The following is a 17,868-nucleotide window of genomic DNA, read 5'->3' as shown; positions in this document are numbered from 1 at the left end:
TATGCACCCCCCCCCTTGGGGTGCACAAACAGGGGCTCAGCCCCCCACAAAACGAGTCCAAGCCAGGGACCCCCCCCCCAGGTGAATCCCCAGTTTGGGGGGGTCTGACCCTGCAGGTCCCCCCAGCCCTGGGGGGTTCCTGGTGAGGGGTACACGGTTCATCCCGTAGGTCCCGTTCCCGCGGGCCCTGGGGGTCCCCAAGCCCAGGGTGGGACCCCCCCACAGGGAGGTGCCTGGTCCTGCAGGTCGCTTCAGGCTGGTCCGTCCGGGGGGGCCCAGCTCCCCCACAGGGGTCCCAGTCCAGGGTTCCCCCATCTTCACTGGTCCTTTTGGGGTTCTCCAGCAGGGTCCCCAGTTTCTGCAGGTCCATGCCAGGGGGGGTCCCTCTGGGTGCCCCCCAAGAAGCGGTGGTCTTCGCTGAGCGGCAGTCGGAGCCGATGGGAGTCCATATCCACAGGGCCTCTGTCAGGGTGTCCACGGGGGTCCCAAGCAGGACCCCCCCAAAGCTGTGGTCCTCATCCCAGCAGCATCCAGTTGGGGGACCTCATACCTCCGTGCTGGGGGTCCCTGTCCCTCCGGGTCTATCCGGGTCCATGGGGTCCCTGTCAGGGTGTCCATGGGGGTCCCCGGGGGAGCCCCCCAAAGCCACAGTCCTCACCCATAGTCCCATGCAGCATTCCATCTGGGTGCCCCGTACCTCCGTGTCCATCAGGGTGTCCCCACCAGGCAGCAGCGGTCCAGGCACCCCCCGGGCCCGGTCCGTTCCCCTCTGGGGGATCGTTAGAAGCCGAGGGCGGCACCGGGTGGCAGCGGGCAGCCAGAGCCAGCGTGGTCCCGCACGGAGCCACGGAGCCGCCGGACCTGAGCACGGAGCCCGGCCGCCGTCGCTGCCAGCGCTGCGTTCTGGGCCCGGAGCCCACGGACGCGCTGCTCCAACCGGGCGATGCGCTCCAGCTTCCGCCGCCGGCACCGGCTCGCTGCCAGTCGGTTCCGTAGCCGCCGCCGCTCCGCCTGCAGCCGCTCCGGGGAATCCGGGCCTGGCTCGGCCGCCTCAGTTTCCGTCGCCGCTCCGTGGACCCCCGGGAAGGGTCCCCCCCCGGCCGCCGTCACTGCCAGCCCCGGCGGCTCCGGTAGCGCCACATTGGGCGGCCCCGGCTGGTGCAGCTCATCCAGCGCCTGCGCGAAGCTGCCGGTGAAGCCATCGCGGTCCCCCGGGCCGGGGTAGAAGAAGCTGCCGGTACCGGTGCCACCACCGAAGAAGCCGCCATCAGGGCAGGGCGCTGGTTTGAGCCCACGGAAGGGCTCAGGAGGGGGCCCCGGAGGCAGGGCCCCTGATAGCGCTCCGTAGTCGGGCTCGGGCCGGCTGAAGCCCCCCGGGAAGGGCGCGGGGCGGTAGAACGGCGGCTCCATCCGCGCGCACATGCGGCAACACCGGGAACGGGACCGGAGGCGGCAGCAGGACTCGAACCCGCGACCCCGCGCCGCCCGCCCGCCTTATACCCGCCCGCGGCGGAAACGCGGCCCCATTGGCTGCCGCCCCCCAGGGACACGCCCCCCGCGCAGGGACACGCCCCCCGTGCGGGAATGGGCGGGGCCTCCGGGGTGGGGGGACGGTGTGCAACGGTGGGGGGGGGGGCACACGGGTGTGCAAGGGGGGATCGCGCCGGTGAGCACACGCGTGGGGGGACGTGGGGGGTGTGTGGCACAGGCATGCGCACGGGGTGCACACGGGTGGGGCTTCGGGAGGGCACACGCATGCGAGAACCTATGCCGGCACATGTCCCCGGTGCACACGCGTGTGAGCACAGGTTGTGTCCTGGTGCACATGTGTGAACATGGGCACCAGCACGCATCCGGATGCACACACGTGTGATCCCAGCCTACACCAGGCCTGGGGCGAGCGCAGAGCACACACGTGTGCCCTCACAGAAGCGCTGTGCACGCGCACGTGAGCTCACATTGGTGCCCACGCGTGTCAGCTCTCACCCTTGTGGGAACCTGGGTGCCTGGGTGCCCCCACGGGTGCCCGGACACCCAGGTCCAGACCCCATCCCTGAGTCACCCCTGGCGCCACGTGAGTCACTTCCCTCCCCGTGCGACGGCGTTGCACGCCCGGGCCCGAGCGCACAGGACCCCGGCCCCCTCCCGGGGGGGGGTGTGTGTGTGAGGGTGGGGGGGGGCTCACGGGACCCCAGGGGGGCCCCAGGCGTCCGGGCGCGGCGGACGCGGGTTAACAAGTGGCGTGTCCCGGCCTGCCGGGGCGTGGCAGGGACGCACACACGCGTGCATGCATGAGGACACGTGCGCGGCGGCGCGGTTCGGGGGGTCCCCCCCCCACCCTGTCTCGGCCCCATGCTAATGCCCAGGGGCTTTCCGGGGGGGCCCCAGGCGTTGGAGCCCCGCCCCCCCCCCCCCCGATTTCCTGGATTTTAGGGGATTTTGGGCCCGTCTGATTTTTCCCTCCCGACTTCTCCTTCCCCGTGAGCAGCCCCTGAGTCACGTGACCCCCGGGGCTCCCCCCGACCCCCCCACGGGGGAAACTGCGGCGGGGGGGGTGGGGGTGGGGTATGTGTGTGTGTGTGACACGGACATCTGCCCCCCCCCCCCCGGCTGTGCCCTCCCCCTGCCAGGAAGTGGCAGGAGCAGGAAATCGGGGGGGGGGGGGTGTGAAATGGGGGGGGCTGGGGGGGTGTGTGTGAAATGGGGGGGCTGGGGGGGGCTCTCACCCCCACGGGGGGCCCGGTGAGGTCTCAGGTCCCCCTGCCCCCCCCTCGTCTCACTTGGCGTCACCTTTGGGTGCCCCAACGGCCCCAACCGCCACCGGACTTTCGGTGTGGGGGACGGGACGCGGGCGTCCGGGCCAACCCCCCCCCCCCAGCTAACCGCAAGTTCTGGGGGGACTGGGAGTAACTGGGGGGGACTGGGGGGGAGTGGGGGGGTCACGGGGGACGGCAGCAGCCAGGTCACCGTGGGGTGGGAATTTCCCAGCATGCCCTAGGCTCCCAGTGATGGTAACAGCCTGGGGGGGGGCATTGGGACTGGGAGTACTGGGAGGGATTTGGGGCCAGACTGGGGGCACTGGGAGGGGCCTGAGGGTGTACTGGGACATGGTGGTGGGGGTAAAGCTCCGCTGGGAGAACTGGGATGTGCACAGGGCTGTACTGGGAGTGCTAGGGGGGCATCCAGGGCTATACCGGGAGCACTGGGATACCCCCAGGGTTATACTGGGAGCACTGGGATACCCCCAGGGCCGCACTGGGATACCCCCAGGGTTATACTGGGAGCACTGGGATACCCCCAGGGCTGCACTGGGAGCACTGGGATACCCCCAGGGTTATACTGGGAGCACTGGGATACCCCCAGGGCTGCACTGGGATACCCCCAGGGTTATACTGGGAGCACTGGGATACCCCCAGGGCCGCACTGGGAGCACTGGGATACCCCCAGGCCTATACCGGGAGCATTGGGATACCCCCAGGGTTATACTGGGAGCACTGGGATACCCCCAGGGCCGCACTGGAACCGGAAGTGCCGCCGCGGCGGTAGATGCACGGGGGGGGGGGGGGGGGGGCGTGTCAGTGGCGTCGCCATGGCAACGCCCCCCCTCCACCCGCCACGAACGCCTAGGTCCCCCGGGGACGGTTCCCACCTTTCCCCCCCAGCCGGTGACGCAACCAGAGTCACCGAGTTCGTCGCTGACGTCAGCGAAGGCGGCGCCGCCAATCCCGCCCCGCGGGGAGAACGGCTCGGCCTGACCCCGCGCGGCCACACACACACACACACACACACACCCCCACCCCACCCCGCACCTGGCGGCTGCCGGTCCCCGACGGGGCGGGCCCGGCCGGGCCAGACGGGAGCGGCCGGTGGGGCGGGGGCGGGCGGTGACGCGGCGCTGAGTCACCGGAGAAGGGAACGGAAGGGGCGGTGCTTGGCATCAAGATGGCGGCGGGGGCGGAAAGGGGCGGGGCTAGGAGGTACAGCCGCTCTGGACGCGACTCTATAGCCCGGGGAGGACAGGCGTTAAAAATGGTGGTGGGGTGGGGCCGGAAGGGGGCGTGGCCAGCAGGTGCGGCCGCTCTGGGCGCGGCTCGGTGCCCTTGGCGGACCGGCCCCGGATGGCGGCCATGGCGGCGGGGCGGGACGTGTGCGGGCCGCTGCTCACCTGGGTAAGGGGGGGCCGGGACCCCCCCCGGACCCCCCGGGACCTTCCCGGGTCCGTGTGACTCCCCCTCGGGGCCCTGTGATTCCTCCCGGGCACCTGCCGGGCCCTTGTGACCCGCCCCCGGCACCCAGTGACACCCCCCCCCCCCCCGGGCGCCCTTTGCCCCCCCGTTAATGTGGGGGGGTTACCGGGGGGGGGGGCAGCCCGCGGGGGTCATTGCTTCCCCGTGCCTGGGGGGATGGTGTTGAGGGTAAAAAAGGAGGGTCCTGTGTGTCCCCCGTAGAGGTTTGGGGGGGGTTGTGCAGGTTTGGAGACTTATGGGGGGGGCAGGACACGAGTTGTCCGTTCTCAGCCCTGAGCGGGTCCAGGGGGGCTGTTTTGGGGGTGGCTGTGCCCTGACTCCCCCCTTTGTGCCCCCCCCCCCCCCCCCCCAGCTGCAGACCTTCGCCCCCCCCTCGCCCTGCAGCTCCCCCCAGGACCTGGCCAGCGGGGTGGCCCTCGCCCATGTACTGCACAGCATGTGAGTGGAGGGGGGGACACGCTGCCCCCCACCTTGGGGACACCCTTAGGGCCCCCCTCAGGGGATCCAGGGTATCCCCCTGGGGTGGGGGTCAGGGCAGTGTAGGGGGGGAAGGGACCTGATTTTTGGGGACCCCCCCATGTGCCCCCAGCGATGCCTCGTGGTTCAATGAGACGTGGCTGGGACGGATCCGGGACGACGCGGAGGATAACTGGCGGCTGAAGGTGTGGGGGGGGGCACATTTGGGGTTAGGGGACACTTTGGGTGGTGGTGGGGAGCCACACACCCGTGTCCATTCTGGAGGAGGCGTTCTCAGCCTTACATCTGCTTTGGGGGGTGAGGAGGGTGAGTTTTGGGGGACCTGAGGCAGGGACACAGCAGTGGGGGGGCATTTTGGGGTCCCCAGTGGTGTGTGAGGGGGAATTTTGGGGTCCCCAGCGGGGGGGGGGCATTTTGGGGGTCCAGGAGTGTTCCATCTTATCCCCCCTCGCAGGTGAGCAACCTGCGGAAGGTGCTGCAGAGCGTCCTGGAGTACTGGCAGGATGTGAGTGTGCACAGGGGGGGACACACCCAGGCATCCAGACCCCCTGTTTTGGGGTGATGGGGGTCCCACAGATGGGGGCCTGACCCCCCCGGTCCCTGGTCCTGGACCCCCCCAGGTGCTGGGCGAGGCGGTGGCGGAGCAGCATGTCCCCGACGTGGCTCTGGCAGCCCAACGCGCCGACCCGGAGCAACTGGGCAAGCTGGTGCGATTGGTGCTGGGGTGCGCCGTGAGCTGTGAGAGGCGGGAAGGTGGGTACAGCCCCCGTCCCCCCCAAACGGCCTCCCCTGACCCCCCCTAATTCCCGTCTCCCCCTTGCAGAGCACATCCAGCGCATCATGACGCTGGAGGAGTCGGTGCAGCACGTGGTGATGACAGCCATCCAGGAGGTGGGGACGCTTTGGGGGTCTCCTGGGGGGCTGTTGGGGACCCTGGGGGGGTTTGGGGGGGACAGGAGGCATTGGAGGTCAGTGTGTGTTGGGCTGGGGAGATGTTGGGGCATCCTGGGGGTCTGAGGGTGAATGTGGCCAGAGGGCTCTGTGGGAAGGGTTTGGGGTGGGTGGGTGTTTCTTGGGGGATTTTGGGGAAACCCTGGGGGTTATGGTGGGGGCTGAAGAACCCCCCCAGCCCGACCCCCACTTAGTAATTTTTTCCTTTACGTAGCTTTTGGATAAAGAGCCATCAGAGAGGATGGCGGTGGAGACGTACGGGAACTTCGACACGCAGGTGGGGGGGCGCAGATCGGGGAGGGGGACGGGGCAAAGCCGGGGTCGGTGGGGGAATAGAGGGAGCCCCAAGCCTGGGGGAGGTTGGGCAGTGCTGGAGCGGGAGGGAGAGCAGTTGGGGGGGTTTTGGGGGTGTCTGGGTGCCCCCTTGCAGCACTGACCCCCCCCTTTCCCTCCACAGTCACGGCGCTATTACTTCCTGAGCGAGGAGCCCGAGGAGGCCGGGGGGCCGCAGCAGCGTTGCCTCGAGCTGGAGCAGCAGGTGGGATCTGGATGGATGGGGTGTGGGGGGGGTCCCCCAATCACTTGGGGCACCCAAAGCGGTAACGCTGAGCAGGAGGGGATTCTCTGGTGTCTCATATGAGGGTTGGGTACACCCCCCACCCCGGGTCTTGCTGGCGCGGGGCAGGTGGCGGAGCTGCTGGAGGAGAAGGGCAGCCTGGCGGAGGAGAACCGGGTGCTGCGGGAGGAGAAGGCGCAGCTGGAGGCCGATGCTGCCGGCGCCTCTGCCAAGAAGCTGCTGCTGCTGCAGACGCAAGTGGAGCAGCTGCAGGAGGAGAATTATCGGTAAAGTCCGGACGCCTGGGCCCCTTTGGGGGGGGTGTCCCCAATTTTTGGGGGTTTGCCCCAGAGAGAACAAAACAGGGTTTGGGGGGGCAAGGGGTGTCCCACACCCTTGTGCCGTAGGGGGGTCCCCCTGACGCTGGGGTTCCCCTGCGCAGGCTGGAGAGCGGGAAGGAGGAGCTGCGGGCGCGCTGCAGCCGGCTGGAGCGGGAGGCGCGGGGGCTGCAGGCGCGGGCGGAGGAGCTGAGCGGCCTGGCCGGGGAGGCCCGGACCCTGCGCGACGAGATGGACGTGCTGAGGTGGGCCAGGGTCCCGTGGGACGACGTGGGTGCCCCCCCACCCCGCGGTGTCCTGGGGTGCCCCCGGCGCAGGGGGACGTCAGCGGTGCCGTCGTCCGTCAGGGCGTCGTCGGCGCGCGCGGGGCGGCTGGAGGCGGCGGTGGCGGCGTACCGGGGCCGTGCGGCCGCGGCTGGTGACCTGCGGCGTTGGGTGCGGGCGCTGGAGGAACGCCATGCCGCCCAGCTGCGACGCACCGCCGCGCTGCAGCAACAGCTGGGCCGGGCGCAGGCAGGGTGCGCACAGCTGGAGGCTGCCCGCAGGCAGGTGGGCGGGGCTATAGGGAGGTGGGCGGGGCCGCGGGCAGGTGGGCGGGGCTCCATGGTGCAGCTGGAGTGGGGCTTGGGGGAGTGGGCGGGGCTTGGGGGAGTGGGCGGGGCTTGGTGGAGTGGGCGGGGCTATAGGGAGGTGGGCGGGGCTCCATGGTGCAGCTGGAGTGGGGCTGGGGAGGAGTGGGCGGGGCTTGGGGCAATGGGCGGGGCTTGGGGAGTGGGCGGGGCTATAGGGAGGTGGGCGGGGCTCCATGGTGCAGCTCCATGGTGCAGCTGGAGTGGGGCTGGGGAGGAGTGGGCGGGGCTGGGGAGGAGTGGGCGGGGCTATAGGGAGGTGGGCGGGGCTCCATGGTGCAACTGGAGTGGGGCTGGGGAGTGGGTGGAGCTTGGGGAGGAGTGGGTGGGGCTTGGGGCAATGGGTGGAGCTTGGGGCAATGGGTGGGGATTGGGGAGTGGGCGGGGCTATAGGGAGGTGGGCGGGGCTCCATGGTGCAGCTCCATGGTGCAGCTGGAGTGGGGCTGGGGAGGAGTGGGCGGGGCTTGGGGCAGTGGGCGGGGCTTGGGGGAGTGGGCGGGGCTATAGGGAGGTGGGCGGGGCTCCATGGTGCAGCTCCATGGTGCAGCTGAGGGGCTTGGGGCAATGGGCGGGACTACAGGCTGGTGGGTGGGGCTAAGGGCCAGGGGCGGGGCTACAGGCCAGGGTGGGGCCATTTGGGCCAAAGCAGCAGGGGGCGTGGCAATGCCTACAGGCTCCGCCCCACATGGAGCTGATAGGGTGGAGTGAGGCAGCAGGGGCGTGGCCTATGAGGTGGGTGGGGCCAGCCTAGCTGGGGACTGTTGGAGGTGGGTGGAGCCAGGGAAGGGGGCGGGGCAGCGGTGAGAGGGTGTGGCCGCGGAGGGGCGTGGCGAGCCGTGGCCCCGCCCAGGTGGAGGAGCTGAGCGGGCAGCAGGCAGAGGCAGCGCTGCAGGCAGAGAAATGGCAGGTGGAGTTCAGGAACCTGCAGGAGAAGTTCGAGGCGCTGAACAAGGAGAAGGAGGTGGGTGGCTGGTGTGTGCGTGTGTGCGCGTGTGTGTGTCCCCCCCCGGACCTCGGGGATCCCCCTGGACCCCAGGGTGCCGTGCTGTGTGTGTGTGTGTGTCCCCACCGCTGACCCCCCTTCCCGGCCCCCGCAGCGGCTGCTGGAGGAGCGGGACGCCCTGCGCGAGGCCAACGAGGAGCTGCGCTGTGCTCAGGTGCAGCAGAACTGCCTGCGCCAGGCAGGTGCGTGGGGGACGACACATGGACCCGGGGTGGGGGGTTACAGACCCGCGTACCCCAGAGAATCCCCGCTCAGGGCGGGGGGGTAACAGGGGGGGCACAGAGCGCTGTCCCCAGGGCATAGTTTGGGGGTGTCACCTCCTGCCCCCCCCCCCCAACCAGCCATTTTTCCCCCAGATGCGGGGCTGGAGGAGGGCACGGCCCCGGCAGGAAACCTGGCGGCTGAAATCCTCCCTGCGGAGCTGAGGTGGGTGCGGGGTGGGGGACCCAGACCCCGACTCCCCCTTCTCCAGACTCCCTGACACCAGACGCCCCCCCAGGGAGACAGTGGCGCGGCTGCAGCAGGAGAACCAGCGGCTGCAGGCGCAGGAGGCGACGCTGCGGCTCCAGCGGGACCAGCTCCAGCGGCAACTGCGCAATGCCGATCGGCAGAGGTGGGGAGCTGGGGGACGGCCGGGGGGGGGGGACACGGTGCCCCAAACCACCCCCCTTCAGCCTCCCCCCCCCATCCCTAACACCCCCCACCCACAGGTTGGAGGCCACAGGGGTGGCAAAGCGGCGGATGGCACTGGGGGATCAGGGGGACGGCTCTGAGGAGGTGAGTTCCCCCCAGGTTTTGGGGAGGGTACTGGGGTTTGGGAGGGGGCAGGGGCTCCTCAGGACCCCCAGGCTTTGGGGGTGCCGGGGCCCCCCCTCATCCCTCATTTCCCCCCCAGTTGTTCCTGCTGGACGACACCCTGGAGGAGCTGTGAGTGGGGGGGCCAGGGGCTGGTTGGAGTGGGGGGATACAGGGCAGCCCATCCCCAACCTGTCGTGTGTCCCCCCCGGCCCCCCTAGGGAGGAGCTGCCCGAGGCAGAGCTGCACAGGGAGGAGGAGCTGGAGCCGCCTGGGGACGGCAGCGGTACGGGGAGGGGGGTCCGGGGGGGGGAGGGAGAGGGCAGGGGCTGAGCCATGCCTCAGTTTCCCCCAGGAAGGCTGTGGGCCCAGGGGGAGGGGGCGTGTGTGGGCTCCCCCCCCTCCCCCGGGGAAGGGGCTGGTTTGGATGCCCCCTGCCCTGATCCTCTCTTCGTACCCCCCCACCCCCCCAGGTTTGCGGCGCATGGAGGAGCTGCAGCGCACCCTGCGCCGGAGGGAGGAGGCCCTGCGTGTCCTGGAGCAGCGCTGCCGTCGGCATGCCGGGGGGGCCCGCACGGTGTGGGGGCTGGGGACCCCCCCCAGGCTGGGTGGGGGGCACCAGGGGGGCTTGGTGCCCCTCAGGGCTGTTCTGGGGCTCACCAAGAATATCCTACATGTTCTGGGGGGGGGGGGGGCTCTGGGACCCCTGAAGGGCTGCTCGGGATTTGGGGGGGGGGGTCTGGGGCCCTCCTCAGCATTTTTGGGTGCACATGGGGGGCCAAGACCCCTTGGGGGGATCTTGGGGGTGGGGGGCAGGACTCTTCTGGGCTGGGGAGGAGTCCTGGGGGGGGGTCCCTGTTTGGCAGGGCAGAGGGTCTTTTGCGGGGGGACGCACAGGACCCTGGGGGGGGCTCCTCTGTGTCAGGATTCACGGGTCCCGTGCTGTTGGCCCCCCCCAGGTGATGCGAGTGCTGGAGCCGAAGCCCCCGACCCCTGGCGCGGCCCCAGCCCTCCGCGCCCTCCGTAACCAGCTGCGGGAGAAGGATGCTCTGATCCGGCACCTGGAGGTGAGATGGGGGGGGGTCGGGGGGGGGGGGGGCAGAGGGGGTCACCAACTCTGGCTTAACCCCCCCGCACCTCGCCTTTCTCCCCCCCCCGCCCCCAGAGCGACTGTGAGCGGAGCCGGGCACAGCGGGAGCGGGAGGAGCGGCTGGTCGTCACTGCTTGGTACAACATGGTGAGCGATGGGGGGGCCAGGGGGGGCACGGTTATCCCTGGGGGGGTCATAGATACTCCTTGGGGGGGGGAGCTGTAAATGGGGGGAAATACATCCTCTTGGGGGGCTGGAGGCCCCACTGGGCACTGTGGGTTTGGGGGGGTGTTTGATACTCAGCTCCCCCCCGCTCCCCCAGGGCCTGGCGCTCCAGCAGCAGGCGAATGAGGGGGGTGGGACGCGGGGCCCCCCCGGGGGGGCTCAGTCCTTCCTGGCCCAGCAGCGTTTGGCTACAGTTGCCCGCCGCACCCGGCCCCCCCACGGCCGCCCCCCCAACCGCTGACCACCGGGGGCCTGAGGGGGGGGGCCCCCTCTCAACCCCTGACCTGGGGGGGGGGGGGGGCCCCCCTTCTCTGGGCTGGTCCCATTTTAGTCACTACTGACTTGGTGTTGCCCCCCCAACTCTCTTGGGGAGGGGGCAGACCCTGCACCCCACTTTGGGGGGGCTTTTAGCACTTCTATTTTTGTACCCCTTTTCTGCAGGGTGGGGGGGTCCTGCCTCCCCACCAAATCCTTTCAATAAAGCCACGGAACTCAGGGATGGGGGTTTATTCCCGGCGGGGATTCTTGGGAAGCTCGTACAGGGCTGAGCTGTGTTGTAGGAAGGACACACACACGTGTTTTGGGCTTCCCCCCCCCGCCCTTAAACCATGTCATCAATGCTGGGGGGCAGAAGCCAGTGGTCCTGGGGGCTGCTGTCCCCCCCTGTTGCATCCCCCAGGAGGATGGCTGTGTCCCCCCCGAGGCTGTCCCCATCCCCGGGGGGGGGCCCCTCGGAGCCAGCACTGTTCTTGCGGCGGAGCAGGGAGAAGCGTCGGGTGAAGGTGCCCGGAGGGGGCCGTGGGGGCGGGTCGAGGGTCTCCCCAATGTCCTCCAGGGGCTGGAACTGCATGTCCTCCTTGGCCAGCCTGTGGGATGGTGGGGGCACCCTGAACCCCCCTGGACAGCTCCCCCAGGCAGCTGGGGTCACCCCCAACCCCCCCCAGATGTCGGGGCCACCCTCAGTCTCCTCCCCACCCCCCAGGACTGGCTTTGGGGGTGTCCTGGGGGTGATTTGGGGTCCCCGAGGGGGATAGAGGGCCCTGCAGGGATTTGGGGGTCCCTGGGCAGGTTTGGGGGGGGGGGTGTCCTTTAGGGGGCACTGGGGAGGTCTTGGGGTGGCTGCAGGGGGTCCAGGGGCATGGTTTGGGGGTCCATGGGGTGTGGTGGGGGTCCCTGAGGCGATCTGGGGTTTTGGGGGGCCCCTCCTGGTGGGGTTTGGGGGAGGCTGTAGGATCTGAGCCAGGGGGTCCCAGGGTGTGCGGGGGTCCTGTCCCCACTCACGCCACGTCGAAGGCGGACCCCCGGAAGGGGGGTTGGCGCAACGGGGCAGCCGCGGCCGTGTAGGGTGCCCGGGGGCTGGCGGCGTCCCAGTACCGGTCCCGCTCCAGCGCCGGCACCTCCCCGTACAGCTCGTCCACCGCCAGCATTGACACCTGCGGGACGGACACCTGGGGGTCCCCCCGTGTTCCTCCCCCCACTTGGGGACACCAGGGTCCCCCCGCCACGGGAGCGGGATGGGGGTACCTGGAAGTTGCGGTCGATGAGCGTGTTGGTCTCAAAGTCGTCGTCATCCTCCCCGAAGGGGTTGATGAGCTGCTCAGCCACCTGCGGCGGGGCCACCGTGTCCCCAGGGATGCTCTGTGTCCCCTGGCCCCCCCACCCCGGGGTCCATTCCCCCCCCCCCCCCCCCCCGCCCACCTTGAGCCACCCCACGTAGAAGAAGAACTGGAGGAGGGTGAAGACGGGGACCCCCAGGTCCAGCTCGTGCCCCGCGTAGCCCTGGGCCGGGTCCAGGAACTGCCGCCCGATCAGGCAGGTGACGAAGAAGGTGTAGACGGCGATGGTCACCACCTGCGGCGGGGGGGACGGTCACCCGCGTGTCGTCCCCCCGCACCGTGTGCCCTCGTGTCTCTCCATCCCCTTCCCGCCCTCCCCAGTGTCCCCCCCTCCCTGTCTGTCCCCCTGTGTCCCTCCAGGTCCCTCCCATGTTCCCCCACATACCCTTGTGTCCCCCCCATCCCTGTCCGTGCCCCCCTGCGTCCCCCCCGTGTCCCTCCAGATCCCTCCCGTGTTGCCCTGTGTCCTCTCCACATCCCTCCATCCTCATCCATGTCCCCCCCACGTCCCCCCTTCCCGCCCCCCCAGTGCCCACCTGCGTGTACACCAGTGGGACGCTGATCCAGTCGTAGTGGAAGAGGAGGCTGCAGTGGCCCCGAAAGCGGTTCAGCTCCTGGGGATGGGGGACACGGGGGAGGTTTGGGGGGGTCTGGGGGGACCCGGGGGGGTGAGTCTGGGGAGATCAGGGTGGGGTGGGGGTACCTCCATGAGGAGCTTGAGGGCGCAATCGTCGCGCACGCGCCCCTCCCGCCGCGCCTGCCCCGCCAGCGCCCCGAACCAGGCGCAGGGCACCCAGAATTTGTTGTAGGGCGAGCGCAGCCCCTCCAGCCGCCGCCGCTCCTCCCGCGTCAGGAACCCTGCGGGGGGGAGGACAGCGTCATCATCTGCCTCCCCTCCCTGTCACCCGTCAGCCCCCATGACATCACCCGCTGCCCCGTGATGTCACCGATGCCCAGCGACATCGGGGCGCCTCACTGGAGTCACGGAACTGAGGTTAAGGGGAACCTGGTGCCCAGCCTTGAGATGTCCCCATGTTGACATCACCGCCCCCGTAATGACATCACCACCAGCTATACCATTCTCCTCCCCAGTGCGATGCCCCCGCAGTGACATCACTGCCGCGATGCCATCCCCCCCCCAGGGACTCCCCACCACCCTCCCGCTGGTCCCACCGTTACTGCCCCTGTGGTGACATCACACACACACCCCCCGATGAGGTCACGGCGTGGTGGCGGGAACGCACCGGCCTCGACGAGGTGGTCAGTGGTGGGGAAGCGTTTGTAGACGGCGGTGCTGACGGCGCGCAGCACCAGCAGCGCGGCCAGGCTGCCGTAACGCATCAGGGTGCGGCGCAGGATGCGGCCCCGCGCGTCGGCCCCGTGGACGTTTCCCGCTACGGCCACCATCAACCCATCCGGCGCCGGGACGCTGCGGAACTGCCCCCACCAGCGCTCCAGCACCAGCGCCACGTAGAAACCTGCGGGACTGGGATGCACTGGGGGCACTGGGAGGGACTGGGATACACTGGGAAGGACTGGGGGTACTGGGGAAACCAGGATGCATTTGGAGCACTGGGGGAACTTGGGGAGACTGGGATGTACTGGGGGGACTGGGATGCACTGGGGACGCTGGGGGGAGCTGGGGGGAGCTGGGAGCACTGGGGGGACTAGGGGGGACTGGGAGTACTGGGGGGGACTGGGATTTATTGGGAGCACTGGGAGAGGGTGCTGGGGACATTGGGAGCACTGGGGATGCGGCCAGGGGGAACCGGGGAAAATGGGAGTACCGGGAGGAGGCACTGGGGATACTGGGAGCACTGGGAGAAGGCACTGGGGGGAGCTGGGGATGTTGGGAGGGGAATTGGGGCAGGGGGATGGAGACGGGGATGAGGGTGGGGGGCTCGGGGGGCAGACTGGTGGCCTGGGGGGGGGGGAAGGTGGGGTCCTGGGGGATCCGGGGGGAGTCCGGGGCGCTCACCGAGGACGAAGGAGACGGGGATGAGGTTGGCCGACTTGTCGCAGTAGAGCACCAGCTTCTCGAAGAGTCGCTTCTGCTCCTCTGACAGCAGGAACCTGCGGGGGGGGGGGGGGGGCACGACATGAGGGGGGTGTGTGTGTGTGGGGGGGGTCACCCTCCCTCCACACACCCTGTGTCGTCCTCCCCGTGTCCCCAGTCCTGTGACACCCCCCTCACCCCGTGTCCCCCCCACCCACTGTACCCCCCCCCCCCCCGCACCGGTAGGCCAGGCTGAGCCCCAGGTAGGCGGCGAGGAAGAGGAGCAGCTCGCGGTAGAGCAGCTTGTAGATGCTCCCGCGCCAGAGCAGCAGCAGCTGCGAGAAGCCCCCGAAGCGAGCGGTGGCCACCCGCGAGGTGTACGTCACCGTCATCACAGCCCTGGGGACACCCAGCCCGCGTCCTGGGGACGGCGAAACCCTGCGGATGGCAAAAAGGGACCGTGGGGACACCCGGAGCCTCAGGAGGAGGAAATGACACCCCCACACACACCTTGGGGGGCACCTTGGGGACACCCCCCCCCCCTTGGGGACACCCTGGGGGCACCCACATCCTGGGGACACCTTGGGGACACCTCGGGGGCACCTCGGGGGCACCTTGGGGACACCCCCCCACCCTGGGGACACCCCCATCCCCTGGGCAGACACCCCCCCCCCCCCCAAACCTCCCCTCACCTGCGGGAGACCCGAGCGCGGGGCGGCCACGGCCACTCTGGGGCCCCCGTCCCCGTCCCGGGGCCTTAAATACCGTCCTGGGGCTGGCCCTGCCCTGGGGCTGGGGGGGGACAGGGACACATGCCCGGGTCCCCCCGGGGAGGGGGGGGGTGGGCAGGCTGGACGCCCGGGTCCTTCCCCCGTCACTCCCAGGGAGCGGCCGCTCCGGTCTGGCAGGTCCTGAGCCCACCCCCCCCTCCCAGGGGGAAACTGAGGCAGGGGCTGGGGGGGAGGTTGGGTTGGGGCGATTGGTGGCCTGGACACTTGTGTCCCCCCCCTTGTCCCCCCCCCCGGGGTTGGCCTGGCTCTGTCACCACGGCCTCGTGCCAGCGGCGGGGTCGCGGGGACAGATCGCAGCGGGACGCGGGACACGGGGCCGGGCCCGTGCAAGGAGGGGGGTGAGGGGGGGCACCGCTGCACAGCCCCCCCCAAAACGCTGCAGCCCAGCTGCTACGGCCCCATCAGCCCCCCCCCCCCCCCAGGTCCCCCTGTCACCTCCCCTCCCACCGGGAACCCCAGCATCGGGCTCCCCCCCTCCTCGTTAATCCGAGCACTAATGAGGGTCCCTGCGTCCCGCCTGGGCTGGTGCCAACCGGCACTGACGTCACACCCCCCCCCCATGAACCCAGGCGTCCGGGCCCCCCCCAAAACACCCAGGAGCAGCCTCTTCACTTCCCAAATTTATTATTTACACAAGGTCCCCGGGGGGGCCCCGTCTCTGCCCCCCGCCCCAGCCTGGGGGAAGGGACAGACAGGGACAGAGGGGGGGACAGAGCCCCCCTGGAGGTGGGGGCTGCGTGCGGGGGGGGTGGGCAGAGCCGTCCTGCCCCTCCTGGGGGGTAATAAATATCGGCTGTGCCCCCCCCCCCACCGCGGGGGGGGGGGGGGGGGGGCGTGTTGGGGTGTTATTTGGGGCTGGGGGGCTGGTAGGGGTCCAGCAGGAGGGAGGAGAAGGTGTTGACTTTGTCGGCCCCCCGCACCTCGTGGGGCAGCAGCGGCAGCTTCACGATGTGGAAATCCTCGTAGAGATCCTCCATCTGCGGGGAGAGCACGGCGGGGGGGGACAGGGACCCAGGCGGCTGCGACCCTCCGAAAACCCTCCCTCCCCCCCCCCCCCCACTGCCTCCGTGAGGCTCCCCAAATTCCCCCCCCCTTACAGCCCCCTCCCCAAAGCAGGCAACATCCCAGCTGTCCGCGCTCCCCAAATTCTAACCCCCCCGCCGCGTTCCCCAAACTCAGTGCCCCCCCCCCGCCTCCGGCCCCCCCGTATCCGGGCAGTACCTGGTCGAGGTACTTGGCCTGGATCTTGTGCCGGGCCTCGCACATCTTGCACGGCCGCTGGGGGTCGGGGAAGACGAGCTGGTTCACCACGATGTTGTGGGTGTCGATGCGACACTTGGCCAGTTCCTGGATCAGCCGCTCGGTCTCGTAGAGCGAGAGGAACTCGGCGATGCACACGCAGATGAACGTCGTCTGTTCCTGCAGACCCCCCCGCCCCGCGACGTGACACGGTGACACCACGCTCGGCGTGACACCGAGCTCGGAGTCCTCTCCGCGGACCCAGCCGTTCGACACAGAGACCCTGGAGGGATCCCTGCCCGGCCCCGAGGCGGAGCATTCCCCGCAGGAATGCGCACCGACCGGCTCGGCGATGTCCCCGCTCCCCTCCTTGGCATCCCCATCCCTCTCTCGGCGACCCCCACCCCGTCCCGAGGAGCCCCCCTGGCCCCACCGGTGGCCATACCGGGTCCTTGAACTGCTCGCTGACGGAACGGATGACGGGCAGCGTCTCCTCCAGCTTGGAGGCCAGCTGGTCGGCGTTCATGTCCCCCAGCCCCAGCATGTTGCACATCTTGGGGAAGGGGGGGGGTTGGCAGCAGTGAGATCCACCCCCCCGCCTCGCTGAGGCCGCAGGTGCTGTCCCCACGGCAGGGGGGTCCCATCCCCGCAGCCCCCGTCCTCACCTGGGAGATGAAAGGGCTGATCTGGTTCTTGATCTGCATGAGGCGGCCCAAGCCCCGCTCCACGATGGTGGGGAAGTTGAGCAGCCGTAACGTGTGGCCGGTGGGCGCCGTGTCGAAGACCACCACTGAGAAATTCATTCCCTTCACCAGCCTGCAGAGATGGCGAGGGGGTGTGTGTGGGGGGTCAGCGGGATCACAGCCCCACAACTCAGACCCCCAACGAGCCCCTCCCAGCCCCATAGCGCCCCGCTCACCTCATCACCTCAGCATAGCTCATGGCCTCGTCGATGCCGGGGAAGGCGCTCATAGCCTCCTGCATCATCTTCTTGCCCATGCTCAGCATGTTGTCCTCCTCGAAGAACTCGTCGGGCAGCTCCGCTACCCCCAGGCTTGGGTCGATCTCCTGCCGGGGTTTGGAGGGTGAGAGGGGCTGGTTTTTTTGCGGGGGGGGGGGGCGGAATCCAGTTCCTGGGTCCATCCCGGACTCACCATGGCGAAGAGGTTGTCGTAGCCTTTGACTTTTGTGGGGACCTTGGAGAACTTCTGGTCGAAGGCGTCGGAGATGTTGTGAGCGGGGTCGGTGGAGATGATGAGGACGCTCTCCCGCACCTTCGAGAGCTGCACGGCCAGGCTGCAGCTGGGGGGACAGCGGTGACGGGGGGGGGGGGCGCTGCTGCCGCCAAGGGTCCCGGTGGCCTCGCTGGGTGGGGGGCTGTCCCCCCCACGGGCCCTCGCGTGGGGGTGGCCCCACAGGGGGCTGCTTCTGCCTTCCCCCCGAGGGGATCCAGCCCGGTGTCCTCCCCTGGGGTGGTCCGGCTGTGTTCCCCCCCTGCCAAGTAGTCTGTTCCGGATGCCCCCCGAGGCCCCGATCCCCCCCCAGGGCCTGACCCCCATCCCAGCCCGATCCCCCCCCTCCCCCGGGACCCCGGCCCGGCCCCGCCGCACCTGCAGGTGGTCTTTCCCACGCCGCCCTTCCCACCCACGAAGATCCACTTGAGGCTCCGCTGCTCGATGATGTTCGCCAGCGTCGGTTCCAACGGCTCCACGTCGGGCGCGTCCTCGAACTCCTCCGCCTCCGGCCCCCACCCGCCCGTCGCCGCCGCCGCCATCTTCCCCCGCGCCGCCGCGCCGCCCGCCTGCCCGCGCTCTGATTGGCCGCCTCCCCACCGCCCTGTCTCGCCCCCTAAGACGGATTGGTCACCGCGCCTGGCGATCCGGCGAGGGGCGGGACAGCGAGGCGAGCGCCCTG

At 70.0% G+C, this 17,868-nt stretch overlaps 3 protein-coding genes across 4 annotated transcripts; 1 reads left to right on the top strand and 2 right to left on the bottom strand.

The window, feature by feature from the left end:
• Nucleotides 1–4,005: 4,005 nt before the first annotated feature.
• Nucleotides 4,006–10,807, top strand: HOOK2 (hook microtubule tethering protein 2). 2 transcript variants are annotated; one of them, XM_075738168.1, is made up of 22 exons: nt 4,006–4,169; nt 4,600–4,685; nt 4,837–4,909; nt 5,179–5,229; nt 5,345–5,477; nt 5,548–5,615; nt 5,890–5,952; nt 6,133–6,213; nt 6,361–6,518; nt 6,674–6,814; nt 6,917–7,118; nt 8,050–8,160; nt 8,297–8,384; nt 8,559–8,628; nt 8,702–8,815; nt 8,913–8,979; nt 9,098–9,129; nt 9,219–9,283; nt 9,471–9,574; nt 9,957–10,064; nt 10,163–10,234; nt 10,410–10,807. In XM_075738168.1, exons 1-22 carry the CDS (start codon nt 4,119–4,121, stop codon nt 10,551–10,553), a joined length of 2,082 nt encoding a protein of 693 aa, XP_075594283.1. In that variant the 5' UTR covers nt 4,006–4,118; the 3' UTR covers nt 10,554–10,807. The 2 variants fall into 2 exon arrangements, 1 of the variants encoding a protein (XP_075594283.1); XR_012832733.1 differs by lacking the exon at nt 9,219–9,283 and having other exon boundaries at nt 10,410–10,472.
• Nucleotides 10,808–10,812: 5 nt separating this feature from the next.
• On the bottom strand, nt 10,813–14,319 carry BEST2 (bestrophin 2). The gene is made up of 9 exons (XM_075738171.1): nt 14,165–14,319; nt 13,907–14,001; nt 13,173–13,406; nt 12,632–12,786; nt 12,465–12,542; nt 12,011–12,163; nt 11,837–11,917; nt 11,594–11,745; nt 10,813–11,178 (listed from the first exon to the last, which is right to left on the bottom strand). The coding sequence occupies exons 1-9, from the start codon at nt 14,314–14,316 to the stop codon at nt 10,914–10,916; spliced, it is 1,365 nt and encodes a 454-aa protein (XP_075594286.1). The 5' UTR covers nt 14,317–14,319; the 3' UTR covers nt 10,813–10,913.
• A 1,003-nt stretch (nt 14,320–15,322) lies between these two features.
• On the bottom strand, nt 15,323–17,743 carry GET3 (guided entry of tail-anchored proteins factor 3, ATPase). The gene is made up of 7 exons (XM_075738174.1): nt 17,565–17,743; nt 17,109–17,256; nt 16,874–17,022; nt 16,620–16,770; nt 16,400–16,507; nt 15,937–16,134; nt 15,323–15,692 (listed from the first exon to the last, which is right to left on the bottom strand). Exons 1-7 carry the CDS (start codon nt 17,726–17,728, stop codon nt 15,561–15,563), a joined length of 1,050 nt encoding a protein of 349 aa, XP_075594289.1. The 5' UTR covers nt 17,729–17,743; the 3' UTR covers nt 15,323–15,560.
• Nucleotides 17,744–17,868: the final 125 nt, after the last annotated feature.

The sequence above is a fragment of the Balearica regulorum genome, chromosome 30, assembly GCF_011004875.1.
Source record: "Balearica regulorum gibbericeps isolate bBalReg1 chromosome 30, bBalReg1.pri, whole genome shotgun sequence".
NCBI classification, from domain to species: Eukaryota; Metazoa; Chordata; class Aves; order Gruiformes; family Gruidae; genus Balearica; species Balearica regulorum.
This window is presented reverse-complemented; position numbering and strand designations above follow the sequence as displayed.